The sequence below is a fragment of the Pelophylax lessonae genome (assembly GCF_965119305.1).
Source record: "Pelophylax lessonae genome assembly, chromosome: 12".
Lineage (NCBI taxonomy): Eukaryota > Metazoa > Chordata > Amphibia > Anura > Ranidae > Pelophylax > Pelophylax lessonae.
The window spans coordinates 65,250,206-65,264,794 of record NC_138779.1 but is presented as its reverse complement, the minus strand read 5'-3'; the positions used below and the strand labels follow the sequence as shown (position 1 = coordinate 65,264,794).

Sequence of the window (14,589 nt, the reverse complement as noted above, 5' to 3'; positions counted from 1 at the left end):
CTGATTGGCTGAGGCCGCGGTGATGTCACTACCGCGCACACGCGGGAGCCGACGGTCACGGTACGGGACTCTGAAGGAACGGCACGAGCGGCCGTTCCTTCAGAGCGCATGCGCCAGTGACATCACTGGCTACATGTAAGGTAAATATCTCCTAAACAGTACATGTTTAGGAGATATTTACAGTACCTATAGGTAAGCCTTATCATAGGCTTACCTATAGGTACAACTTGGAGAGGAGGGTTTACTTCCTCTTTAAGCATTATTAAAATCACTGCTCCTGTATAAACTATAATTTAAAAAAAAAAATGTTTTGCATTGATTCATGTCCCCCAGGGCAGTACCCAGGTCCCCCATACACTTTTTTGGCCAATAACTTGCATTTAAGCCTTTAAAATTAGAACTATTTATTTTTCATGTTTGTGTCCCATAGACTTTAATGGAGTTCGCATGTTCGCTAGAACATTTCCCCTGTTCGAGATGGGGAGGTGTTCGGCTCATCACTAGTACTGTATTGAAACTAAAAAAAAACATTTTGGCATTTCCAGTAGACATGTGCATGATGAAAAAATGTACTTTGTTTTGCTTCGTTTAGATTAGTTATTTAGTTTTGTTAAATTCTGTTGAATCGTTAAATTTGTATTTGGGTTTTGTATTCGGAATTCATTTTATGTCTTTTCTTAATGAATTTCTATTTGAGTTTTCTGATATTTTTTTTCCGATTGTAAATGTTCAAATCGATAAATTTGAATCAGTTAAATAGATCATTTTAGATTTTTTTTTATTTCAATGGTTTTTATTGAGATTTTATGAGAATAAAAAAAAAACATCAAAGGTATAGAAAGAAATACCGTTAACATAGGCATAACAGTCACAATTGTCCTACTGCAATTACAAAATATTAACGTAGGAAAAAGACACTCGCAGCGTAGGCAGTCGCTATGTATCATAGTCCGAGGAGAGTGAGAAATCTATATGCAGTTCAACAGGTTACAGAACAACACCCAACAAGAACAAGCATTGGGAATGCGAGCATCATAGTACAGCAAGTAATAGGGGCTAAAAAATGTGGGAAGCAATAAAAGCCATTCAGCCCACTGCCGTACCCCAGCCCCAGTGCTACTTATGTAATCACATGTAGGGTTCGGATGTGAGAAAATGCAAGTGGGCTAACGGTACACATCCATAAGGCCAAAGAGATAGGAACAAGATGGAATAGCAAGAGAGAAGATTTTTTTTTAATCTAATGCTACAAAATGAACAAACAAAATTAAAAATCTTCATCAAATGATTACAATGGCTCTTTAATCCTCTTTGGCTTAACAAAAACAGCATTATTCGAAATTATACTATAATAGCACACACAGTCTTTCATTTCAGAAATATGTTTACAGTTTGAATTCAAGGTAAAATTCAATTTGAATTTCAATAAAAATTTCAGAAATTTGGACACATTTTGTATTCATTATTTGGAGCATTTGGTAAACTTTGTTTATATTGTAATTCAGATACTCAAACATATTCGAAAACTCCAAATAATGAAAAATGCATCCAAATTTTTTTTAGGAACGAAACTAACTGCACATGTCTAATTTACAGGGCCATGTGCAGAGTCATGTTTGCTTCAAATGTGTGCTTTATATCCACATTAATATTTCCATGAGCGGTCTAAGGGATGTTGAATTCATAGATACTTCTCCTCTAACAGAGTATTTGAATGAGGTGGACGTTCGGGAAAGGAAAGACAAGCAAGAACAAAAGGCATTACAAGATCTAGAGTCTGGGGCTGAAAATGCAAAATCTGTAATAAAACTACTCCAAAAACTCTCCAAAGAAGATGAGGTTCCACTCTATTACTCGGGAGGAATACAGCTTCTGGCTAATGTTGTAAAGGACTGTAAGTTCTGTCTGCACAGATTTATTCAATACTTAACTTTCTAGCTCGTGGCAAAGATTGCTTTTGCAGCTTTATATGATGACTCTAGTCAACGAACAGTTTAAATTCCAGGTTGAATTATTAAATGTTTTTCAAACTGTATTTGGATTGTGGAATACTATTTTATTTGCAGTGATACCCTTTCTAATAGTGTCCAATTTAGTGCAAATTTCAGTATAAAAAAAACATATGATGCAAACAGATACATGACATCAAAGCATTAAATTAGTTGTGATCATACAATGGGGTTGATTTACTAAAACTGAAGAGTGCAAAACCTGGTGCAGCTGTGCATGGTGGCCAATCAGCTTCTAACTTCAGCTTGTTCAATTAATCTTTGACAAAAAAACTAGAAGCTGATTTTTAATGCAGAGCTGCACCAGATTTTACACTCTCCACTTTTAGTAAACCAACCTCCATGTTATAAACACTTTGTAATACAGCTATGGATATGCAGCTACCATAACTGATTTTGCTTTGTTTCAGAAATGATCTTTCTTACCTTTTTTTACAAGGTTAAAAAGTTCTAAAGTTCTGTCCTGTGACCATGCATCTCTTCTTCCTGATAGCGGGGGGCGGGGTTACAGGACACTGTGAAAACACAATTTGTGCCTTTATTCCATCGTCGGTTCAGCCTAAAGCTTGATGCAGGCTGTGCCTAAAGTGATTGTAAACCCCATTCATGAACCTGACCTGGGGACATATATCTGTAGTGTTTACTTATCTCTCTCCAAAGCTCTAAGTGTTGTGTCTTTCTGCTGCTCTGTTCCTCTGTTGTTAAGGAAGAAAGGTGACTGGCAGGATTAACTAGGTACTTCAGGTGAAAGAATTTATGGTCAATTCAGTATTTAAATGACCAGTTCAGCCAAATATAACTTTAAAGTGGTTAAACCCAAAAACAAGATTTTATAAATTTAAGCTCACAAATTCTTAGATGTGATAGCTGTATTAGATTTATTTATTTTTTGCCTTTTTTCTTTATTTTCACCTGTTGATCTGGTCAGTAGGCCTGTTTTTTTTTCTGTGTCCGTTAACAGAACAAGCTGTCCAGACAAAGTAGCAGTTAGAGGGTTGAGACAAACCATTTGACACTGAGAGAGAACTTGCAATTGTCAGCTTTTATTTATTAATGTGAAACCTTTATCTGCAAAGGAAAAAAAAACGGAACTGCATAGTGTAACTGCTTAGTTTTAGCTGGAGTTCAATTAGTCAAGTCCATCTAAATCTACTAGTTCATCGAACACTACCCTCCACCTCAGACTGAAAATGCCCCAGCCAAAAGGTGTCTGCTTTACTACTTCATCCAGAATGCATGCACCCTAAGTGCTGGTTCGCATTTGTGCGATGCGGGGAACGCTGCGAATATACAGCATGTTCCCGCATCGCATCCGCACCCCTGGCAGTTCACACTGCCATATGCGATATGCTGGGGGTGTCAATTAAAAGTTAACGACACCCCCAGATCAGATCGCATATCACAGTGCGATCTGAAAGTTTGCACAGAATCGGATCGCACTAGTGTGAACCATCATGCGATCTGATTCTGCTGCGGACCAAAAAAAGGGTACTGTGAATTTGCACCACACAGACATCGCATGTAATTTTAGGAGCAGTGCGCTCCGAATTACATGCGATCTCTGTGATCGCACAAATGTGAACCAGCACTAAGACCCCTTTCACACATTCGGTCCGTTTATCGGTTTTTCATCCATCCGTTGACGGATGAAAAACGGACACCAATGCATCTCTATGTAAAAACGGATGACAACGGATGATCTGTCAATGTCCATTTTTTGGAATGGATGAATGCCCTATTTTTCATCCGTCAAATATGGATCGGACGGTAAACGGATGTAAACAGAAAAACGAATGAAAAAACGGATGAAAAACTGATGAAAAACGGATGAAAAAACGGATGGAAAACTGATACATTTTGACGTGACTAAACTGATGAAGTGAACAGACCGTGTGTGTGAAAGGGGCCTAAGACAAGAACTTTGTTACTGGCTGGATCACCAGGTAAAATAAAGAGGAAAAAAAATTAAAAAGAAAACAAATGCAGCCACCACATCTAATGGTTGAATTTTTGCTTTTGAGTTTATTGCTACTTTAAGATAAAGATATAAATTAATTCAGTTCTGTATTCAATAATACATCATTTATTTTTTTTTTAATTTCAAGCAGAGTGAGTACCTACATTTGACCTGGTGTCAGCTTCTTGCAGTCACTTTACAGCAGAGCACAGGCTTAAAGAGAAAGAAGCTGCTTAAGAATCCAACCAATTCATGAGCTTACAATGAACATGCTGATAGGAGAAAAAAAATGGGCTCATCAGTGTGCTGCTTTCCTGTCCAGTCACATGCTAAAACCTTGGCTTATTTAACACTTGCTTGTTAAATTTTAAAGGGCGGTCACCTTATGGCTCAGTGCAGAACATTGTACATCATTGTATCTTTTATATACTATACCAGTTGTTATGTATGAGTTTTATTTGTCTGTTTTTGCATACAGGTACAGCACAAACTCTATTTAGAACTAGTAATGGGTTCAGTATCATTGGAGAAAACACAATTATAAATAGGTAAGAGGTGCAAACCATAAGAGCTAGTCCAACACATGCATTTCTAGTTTAAGCCCCGGTTCACACTTGTGCGTGTGCGGGGTTCGCATGTAATGTCGGAGCGCACTGCTCCGACATTACATGCGATCGGCTGTGCGGTGCGAGTTTAGCCATACAGTTTGTATAGCTAAATTCGCACCGCAGCCGCACCAAACACGCACAGGGACCCTTTTTGGAAGCCGCATCAGGATCGGATCGCACAGCGGTTCACACTTGTGCGATCCGATCCTGTGCGAACTGCACGATCGCACTGCGATATGCGATCAAACTGGGGGTGTCGTTTAGATTACATTGACACCCCCAGCGTATCGCATATGGCAGTGTGAACTGCTGGGGGTGCGTGTGCGATGCGGGAACAGGCTGCGGATTCGCAGCCTTCCCGCACTCGCATAAGTGTGAACTGGGGCTAAAGAACTGTTCTCCCCCAAATTGTAAGTGTGAAATGTTTTGAGTAGTCATCATTTATTTGTTAGGTAAAGGTCAGTGTAGCGAAGCTCCAATATCCAGCCTAGGTATCTCCACTGTATAATCCTTTAAGCTGAGAAAGTACTAACATATCCAAGGTAAACCCCCCCCCCCCCCCCCTGTAACTGGACGACACACAGTTCTGGGAGTCAACAACAACTTTTATTCAGCCACAGCTGGCTTTTATATGATTCCCCATGCAGGGGGTTTCTTAAATCATTTTCCAGGGGTATTCCCCGTTGGACCTGAGAGGGGACTAGGGACTATTTTATGGACTCAACTAACACAGCACAACCAACCTTAACTAACACAGACTTAAGACTTAACACACACTTAACAGTATTCAACCTCCAACTAATAGATAACAGTGATTCAATCAAACTGAGCCTTTCGTCATCAAGCTCCCGAAGTACAATACACATTACTATAAGTGTAAAAACATCCCCACAGTAGATAATAGGTGAATAAATCAGCATAATCAACAATGTGTGGAAGACAGGTGGTTGAGCTGATGATATTAGCCTCTGCTATGAGTCTGACCGTGTGAAGCAGTATTTTATTGGCAAAAGGCAGCTAGGTCCTTAACATGGATCATTGATATTGTTGACAAATATTACTGTCCCATTTGAAGTAATCCAAACCATATTCTCAGTGTCCATTCTGCTACAGTCAGTTAGACCATGTTCAGTATATGAGACAGTTGTACAAGTGTAATGCAATAAATAATTATATCATGTTTTCTCCTATGCATCTCAGAACAATTTCAATGTGAATTATGTGAATGCGTTGTTGATAGTAACTTTATTTTTACATTTAGTTATGTCACTAATATGTGTCCTATGTTGTTGATCATGTTGTACTGATATGTTTATTTTTCCTTCACTCAGGAGCCTTGCCACCAGACAAGCGGACTCCATAGATTCAGATCTGTGTATTTCAGTTCTCACATTATGGCAAGCAGTCTGCAATGGAAATGGTAATCTCACATTCGTGTATTGTGCTATCCACTTAGTGAGTTCAGTATTTCTTTAGGGACATGTATTGGTTGCTACCTTTAATTATAAACTTAAAGCAGTAATAAACCCAAAAAACAAAAATGTAATATATTGCAGCTTACCAATCATTAGATGTGGTGGCTGCATTCATTTTAAGTTTTTTTGGGGCTTTTTCCCCTCTGTTTTGACCTCATGATTTAACCAGTAACACACCTCCTGTATTAGAGTGCCCCCACTCTTGATGAAGGGGCACAGGGGCACCGTTGGACAGTAGCATTGTTTATCTGAGAGGAGAGAAGTGTTAGATGTACTAACAGATTTAGATGCACTAACAAATTGAAACCAAACTCCAACTAGATTTTATAAGCAGTAAACATTTAAATTACTTCAAATTATATATCTACCTGCATGTAACAAATAATCGGAATACTGTCCATATAACCTTAAATTCAAAAAATAAAGTATAAGTCTTCTCTTAATAACCCCCCCATGTGTGGGAAAATGTGAACAAAAAGTTCTTCAAACACGTGAAGACCACCACAAGTGTATTCCTCCACCAGGGCAACACCAAAAAAGGCTTACTGGAAAAAAAGTCAAGTAGCTCTTAATTATGGTATAAAAGAGCCAAATTATGGTATAAAAGAGCCAAAATATGTCTTTAAGATGTATCACCAACTTCGTCAGGTACAACTGTCATCTCTATTTCACGGGAGCACAGAGGAAATGAGAAACCAAATATGCCACATAGCATAAAACCATTCAAGGTATGTTTATTAAAATAGTACCAAATACTCACAAAGTTAAAAGCAACACTGCCTAGAAATTGCCAATCCCCCAGATGATGCAAGTAGCTTCTGGGTTCTTGGTGACGTCACGTACATTGGCTCCGCTCTTCGTGTTTTGTCACTGCGTCTGCAACCTGCGTTTGGGGTCATTAACTTAACATTGGCACACGCTGCAGATTGCAACTGCAGTGTGTTTTCAACATGTTGATGGAAACGTGCATGGAATGAAGGTTTCTCGCACCGTGTTCTAATGGGAACAACCTTAAACATTCTGATATATTACTCTTTATAAGTAGTAGCATAGTAGCAATTTGTCTAACCCTTCTAAAGGCAGAAATATTTTTTAATGAACGCAATTCACACTTTCCATGCCCAATCACAAAGGACATTGTACCATTTCATGTATTGCGGGTATTAAAGAACCATACTTCTAGTGAACAATATATGACTTGCCTTTTTCTGGAAAAAAAAAAGAAAAGGTCATGGAAGTTCTCTGGCCATAAATTACTACCATGTTAGAAATTGCATGCCCCCCTCAGCCCCCCTAATGACTACCTGAGCCCCCTCTCCAGCGATGTCTACAACTGTCTCAGCCATCTGGGACTCCCCTCCTCATTGGTTAAGAGACAGCAGTGGCGCCATTGGCTCCCACTGCTGTCAATCAAATTCAGCCAATGAGAATAGAGAGGGGGCAGGGCCAAATGACAGCTCTTTGCTCTAACAGTAAAGAAACCTTTTCTCAATCTAAGGTTAAATCATGTGGTCACGTGTCCTCTTTAGGTACCTTAGAGTAAACAGTTTATCACAGTTATTGGGGTCACTATTGATATTAATTATAACTCTCCTCTCCAGACTGAATAACTGTAATCTATGCAATTGATCCTCATAGCTGTGGTCTTCCATCCCCCTTATTAATTCTGTTGCCTTTCGCTGAACTCTTATTCAACAACATCTTTCCTGAGGAGTGGTAACAAAAACTTATTGTGATGTCTTGTCTTCACAAAACTTTTAAACCTGTTTTTGGTGTTTTTTTATTTATTTAATAACGTTTTTAGGTTGCATTTAAAGGAAATCACCTATTTTTTTTTCTACAGAACAGAACCAGCACTTTTTGATCACCCAGAGTAATGTAAGCAATCATATCCTTACACTGCTGTCTTCAGAGGTCCCTGATGTTCAAAGAATGACACTGGCCCTTCTAAAGGTTTATTCCTCAACAGTTGATGGAAGACTCCTACTAGTCAAACACGTAGACCCACCCAAGTATGTTCATGAGCTTTTACTGTAATCTCTAATACATTTTTACAGGACTCTAGAAAATACAGCATTCTTTATGGGCATTTTTATCAGGGTTAAAACAAAAAAAAACTATCTTGCTTCACTTTGTTAATGGTTTTTAGGGTAACCTATCAAAGACTAAAGTTAAAATGAGGAAGAAGTTTAAACCATCTAGTGCTCAGTCCAAGGAACTTCTCAGAATGACTATAGCACATAATAATTTCCTTTATGCAGCCCAGAGAGGGCAACCTTGAATGCACAGTAAAAACACACACAAGCACACAAACATCAATGCATTACCACCATAACCATTTATTAAAAAGGCAACAAAATCATACTCACAAATACAGATAAAATCAGGCTTATCAAAAGCATTATCTTGGACCTTGAGCTCATGGTAGATACTGACCTGTGCATCATATTGAGGACCCATTTCAAGCCCTCTGCAGGCAATTGCTATCTTCATGCACCATCACCCTAAATTAATATTCAGTGTCCCACTAGGGAAATTTTGTAGGTTGAGGAGGTCTTGTACGTAGCTCCAGGATTACAATGCCCAGGGTGTGATCTTAAGGAAAAGGTTCCTGGAGAAAGGGTATGAGAGTTCTGTGATCAAAGAAGTGTATGAGAAATATAGAATGGGTTATTATGTTGAGGGTGAGGCTTTGACTGGTGAAATGGAAAGTCTGTAGACAAGCCCAATAGTGCTGAAAGTGAACAGCACAGAGTGGCTTTCTCTACTAGATACAACCAGAAAGTGTTTGTAATCAAAAAGACTCTGCAAAAGTACTGGAGTATCCTAGAACAGGACCCACTGCTATCTAGAGTCATTCCAAAAAGACTGTAGATAATGCTCCATGAACCCAGAGACCTGAGGAGTCTTATCACCCCAGCAGGGTTAAAACATCCACTAGTAAATTGCCCCTGGGTTGGAGTAAGATCTTTGACCAAAAAGGGAGCTATAGGTGTGGTGTTCCAAATTGTGGGGCCTGTGCTTACATGTGGCATAGGAAGAAGGAAGCAATAGGGTCCAATGACACAATTTAGCCTATCAAACAGTTTATCAACTACGATACGCAGTTTGTGATCTAATGTTTAATGTGCCCTTGTGGCCTTTTGTATATTGGCCGTACCACACACACTATAAAAACACGCTTTGGCGAGCATAAAATAAATATTAAGCATGCATTTGACAAACACTCATTGTCTTGCCACTTTAGAGATCACATTGTAAAAACCCTATGGGCCTCAGGGTCTTTTGTATTGAAGCCATTGTTGGTGATTGCGACTCTGGCAGGTGGTACCAGAGACTTTGTAGCAGAGAGACGTTCTGGATGCATCACTTGGCGACCCTATCGCCAAAGTGTCTAAAGGAATGTCTGGATGTCCATGTTGTAGTTTAATATAGAGCCTTTGCTCTTCTGTTGCATAATATCCTTGCAGAAGCATATCATAGCTGGCAGTGTTCCTCTGATGACTTTGCTTCATTTTTTCCCCTTCTCTCCTCTTCCCTCTTTTCACCTTTTCCTTTTTCCTATTTTTTACACCCCTTTACCCTTTGGGTAGTCTTTACATTTAAGAACACCCTATCTGGCACAGGAGTGTGTCTTTTGACACACTCTAAGCAGTCATTGCCCTATGGATGTAATATTCTGTGTATAGTGGCAGAGCCCTATACCCCATGGTTTCGGGGGGGGGGGGTAGAATACTGGGTTAAGATGGAATTTGTCTCTAGGGCCACTGCCTGGTGTATGCATGTTTTTACTGCATAGTTTTTATTTTTATTTTTATTTACTTTGCTAAGTGCCTGTATTTAGGCACTTATATGTATCTGTTCCCTTGGCTTTATGCTTTTTTTGCCACATAGGAGATGTAAATATTATGAATTTATGAATTTATGAGTTTTTTATATATACTGTACATATATATTTACATTTTGCATACATTTATTTATTCCTAAAAATGAATTCAATATTTATTTCTTAGTATAAGCTTGTTTTTTTAAACCCTAGTAAAGATGTCCTATAACTCACTTATTTTTATTATTTATTTTAATTATTTTTTTCCATATTCATTGTAATGCAATTTGTACCATTTTGATTATGCGTATATTATTTTGATTGATTAACTAGCTGGTGTGTGTGTGTATATTTATATCTGTATATGCATCTACAGACTAGTGAATATATATATATATATATATATATATATATATGTGTATATATATATATATATATGTATATATATTTTTTTTCTAATATGTATTTTTTTATATTCTTATAGTGCATGTATTGTATATCATTATTTTTTATATTGTGTGAGTACCACTTATTCCAATTAAAATATTTGAGGTTTGCACTTTGGTGGTATCCCGCTCTCTCGGTATTTTCCCCCATGTAGCCCATTTACGTGCATTTATTAACTATTTTATATTATTATTTTATTTTTTTTATATATATTTTTTTTAATATAATTTTTTTGTTTTTCTGGAATCCCCTTTGTATCGAAGGAGGTCCTCTTTTGATGTGCAGTGCTGGGGGGATGTGGGTTTTGGTTGTGCGCAATTAGCCACAGGCATAAATTATCTCTAGTGACAGGTATATTTAGTGTTATGACGCACTTTTGGCCAGCACTTCTGCCTTTGCGTTCCTTGGTATGGAGCATGTCTTCCAGCGGCTCATCCCTGACTGTGGGACTTAATTTTGGCCCCTGGATTACGTAGGTGGTGGCGCGTGAGCTACTGTGGGATGCCAGCATTTGGCGTTTGTAACATTTAGACTGGTGCATACAGTATGTCCACATACATTAATGTTTTAAGAGGATCGTGTATTGTATGCATGCATATGGGAGTGCCATGTTTTTCGTCTATTACCAGCCCACTACATGCCTGTTTTGTCTCATGTTTGTAAGTAGTTTTTTAATAAATATTGCCTATATGTTTAATGGGATTACGCTATGGGCCTCTATTCTTTTCACATATGCATTTATGGAGTAACTGAGGAATGCCAAGCCTGACATCCACTAATCCTATTGGTCTAACAACTTGCCGGGAGAGGCGGTCTTTCTGAAGGTAGCCACGAAGTTTTGAAAGTGCCTGAGTCAGACATCTAGTGACTACACTGGTTTTAGTACTAGCTGGGAGAGGCTGTCTCATTCAATTGAGCAGCCACAGAGTTCCGGTAAGCTGCTAGTTATACCCGTGCACAGAGGTGTCCCCTTCTCACACTTTTCCTTGGTGTCACCGGAAAAAGTTTTCTTTGAATACCCTGCATGAGGAATCGCATCTTTGCACTTGTTGTTGGGACTGTATTCATTCATTTGGACACTACCCTCTTTTATTATATTTTTCATGCTTTTGGAGTTTTATTATCATTCATAATTTTTCATTTTTCTTTAGCGCTGCACTTTTTGGGTTATATTGATGTGCATTACAGGGGTTTTTTTTTTCTTTTTTTTTCTTTCCATTGAGGGGCTGTCACTGGTCAGGGATAACTACCCCCATGCTCGTTGAGTATGTCTTGGATGTGTAAACACTCAAATAGTGGCTCACTGAATGGTTGGGTTAGCTTTGAGGGGGGTGTCCCCTGAAATGCATAAGCTTCTCCACTATGTGGCATTGGATAAGGATACCCGTCCCACCTGTTGGAGCTGTTTTTGAGGGTTTTTTTTAAAAGCCTGATTTTATCTTGTTTGTGAGTATGCTTTTGTTGAGTTTTTTAATAAATGGTTATGGTGGTAATGCACTTGGAGTTTGCACCCTTTTGTGTGTGTTTTTCCTAAAGTTGAAAAAATAAAGTTGTTTTCCAGCAAATTTTAGAAACCATGTGGAAAACAAGATTATAAAGCATCAAGAAGCATATTTTCAAGTTGTGGCCTTTCACAGGGTGCTTTCATGGTTTAGTGTGTGCAGGCATTTCGGACTTTCCAATTAGAAAGCCTAGCACCAGCTTTACATTTTATGTCTGCTCTTGTGGGCTGATTATAAAGATGGCACCTTCTGTACTAGAAAAGGAAAACGATGAGCCTTTCTCATTTCTGAATGGTTGGTGTCCGTAAAAGAAAAATAGGGTGCTTCTGCCTAATGGGTCTTTTCAGAATGGGTAAGGACAATAATTGCACAACTGGAGGTAGAACTAGGGCAGCTCTTCAAACAGGAGAAGCGACTCTGGCATGAAAAGAGAAGAACAGAGATGGTGCCTCTAAGTGCAGAATGCCAGCAGTTTATTGTTTAACACAGTTTAAAATCACTTACAAGACATAGGCATAAGATAGGCTCATCATAATATGTTCCTGGCTGGGCTTCTGTCACTGTTCTTTCCATCTCCTGTACCGTTCTGCAACTTGGGGGTGGATAGGATTGCCCAGTCAAGATGGCCCCTGCTCTTCCAGGACCTTCTTCAAAAGAAGCTTAGTGCGCATGCTCTGAAACGTGTTACCGCTCCTTTCCTGGCATCACTTCCACTGCGTGCGTTCCAAACCCGCGACATGCTTTTAACTGGTGGCCATCTTGACTGGGCAATCCTATCTACCCTTGAGCTGCTAGATGGCACAGGGAAATAGAAAGACAGGAACCTTCTTTGTTATTCTCAGGTTAGTGTCAGGCTGGACATAGCCTGTAGCTGCTGATAGGTAGGTAGTAAACATGTTTTATTGTCAGTGTAGGTTATTAAAGAGAGCCGTGTGTGTGTGTGTGTGTGTGGGGGGGGGGGGGAGGGATATGGAAGGAAGCATTAGGATATAGCTGTCAGACTTTACTTCTGCTCTAAAGATTTTTGATGTAGGGAAGTCTACACAAGAGAGACCATACATAGAGTACTTTCAGGCACGGAAACTAATAATAGTGCACTGGAAGTCAGAAGACCCTCTTACAGTAGGAGAATGGGTAAAAAACGTAGGCAGCGTGTTGAGGTTGCAGAAGATTGTATACCAGCACAGAGATAGTACCTCTAAATATGAAAAACTACGGGCACCTTGGTTGGATGTCCCGGGGCTCGCCACGGTGGATCTGACGATGGACAGGTTGCTCGGGCTCAATGCATAACTGCACTAGGTATATCTGATATGCATGGTGGTAGTGCACTTCTGAACTGGTGGCTATTGGTCTAAGCTGTGACTACTGAACATTGATATAATTACATTAATATGTTAAAAAAAAAAAAATAGACTGGCAAATGTACTGGCATGAACTGCTGCCATTGTAATGGTGCTGAATCTTTATTAAACATCTTTGTTTGGATAAAAAAAAAAGATTTTTGATGCAAAGAAATAAAAGAAAGTACAAGTATTTCTAACTTTTTTTTTCTTCCCAGTACACGTGCCTGGGTCTTCACACCATCATTTTTCAGTGCAGTTTTTCAAAGTATGTTTAGAACAGTGACAAATTGACCCTCTCATCCAAATATAACACTGTTCTGCTAAAGTATCCAGATATTTGCTTCTCTGCCCTTACATTCATTATTCATAGAAACCTGGGAACAGACAAATTCTATGGTAAGCTTATCTCCAACTATTTTTCAAGGCTATTTTAAATGATTGCTGTTGATCCACAGAAGAAGTATCCAGCAGTGAAATACTGTAATTTGCTGTTGCAAGGGCAGAAATGTATACCTGTACGTATTATAATAGGATATGCATTCCTTTCTCGCTGTTAGAACATCAAAAAAAAAAACGTGTTTTTATTTATGAATAAGAAGAATTTTTAAACTGATAACAAAAGCTCCTTGCTGAGCCTGAACAGTAGGCTTGGATTATGTTTGTTGCTATAAACTGAGATGACGGAGACCACTGCTAAGCAGAGAAAATAAAACAGATTCTAATGTAAATGAGTTACCAAGAGATATGAACAATCTTTTACATGAAAACTCAAAAAGAGTTTGCTACCCGTACATTCCCAGGGAACAAAAGAAATCACTTTGGTATCATTAACTCTGCAGAACATTGCAGTCATGCATCAGCAAACATGCAATAAACATTCCGTTGCCTAAAGAGTTTAATAAAATATCTGTGCACAAACAGTTAGAACTCTAAAATCCCAAATGTAAGCCTATTGACCACACTGGATATTTGTCAATGTGCAAAGTGAATGGGACTGATTTTATAATTACCAATCAGGTGCTGCACTTGCAGAGATCTAATGAGGAAAGTGGCAGGATCTGCATCTCTTTAGACCTGATTTACCTTTGGGAGTATCTCACCAAAAATAGTGTTTATGTTGGAGGGGATACCCAAAATCTGACTTTTATCTTTTATATGGTGTCTCAGCTAATCAGGAGGGAGAGCCCTGGACAGTCGAGGCTCTCATGGAAAAATCGCTGGATCAAGATGGGGCTCAGGTAATTATCGAGGGGGGGGGGGCTGAGGGGGACTGCTGTACACTGAAGGTTTTTTTTATCTTAATGCATAAAATGCATTACGGTAAATAACCTCTTGCTTTTAGAACCACTTTAAAAAGTATCCTGTTCTAATTTTTACTTTGAGTGAAATATATGGTGATCCTGCCAGTCCCCCTGCTTT

At 38.8% G+C, this 14,589-nt stretch overlaps 1 protein-coding gene across 1 annotated transcript in view; it reads left to right on the top strand.

The window, feature by feature from the left end:
- The window catches only part of TTC12 (tetratricopeptide repeat domain 12), a gene marked incomplete at its 5' end in the record, with an annotated part of 180,982 nt that overhangs the window by 116,281 nt on the left and 50,112 nt on the right, over nucleotides 1-14,589 (top strand). The window contains 4 exons of the mRNA XM_082273683.1: nucleotides 1,706-1,894; nucleotides 4,445-4,514; nucleotides 5,906-5,994; nucleotides 7,893-8,061. Coding sequence (XP_082129809.1) covers nucleotides 1,706-1,894; nucleotides 4,445-4,514; nucleotides 5,906-5,994; nucleotides 7,893-8,061 — 517 coding nt within the window. The remainder of the gene's footprint in view (nucleotides 1-1,705; nucleotides 1,895-4,444; nucleotides 4,515-5,905; nucleotides 5,995-7,892; nucleotides 8,062-14,589) is intronic.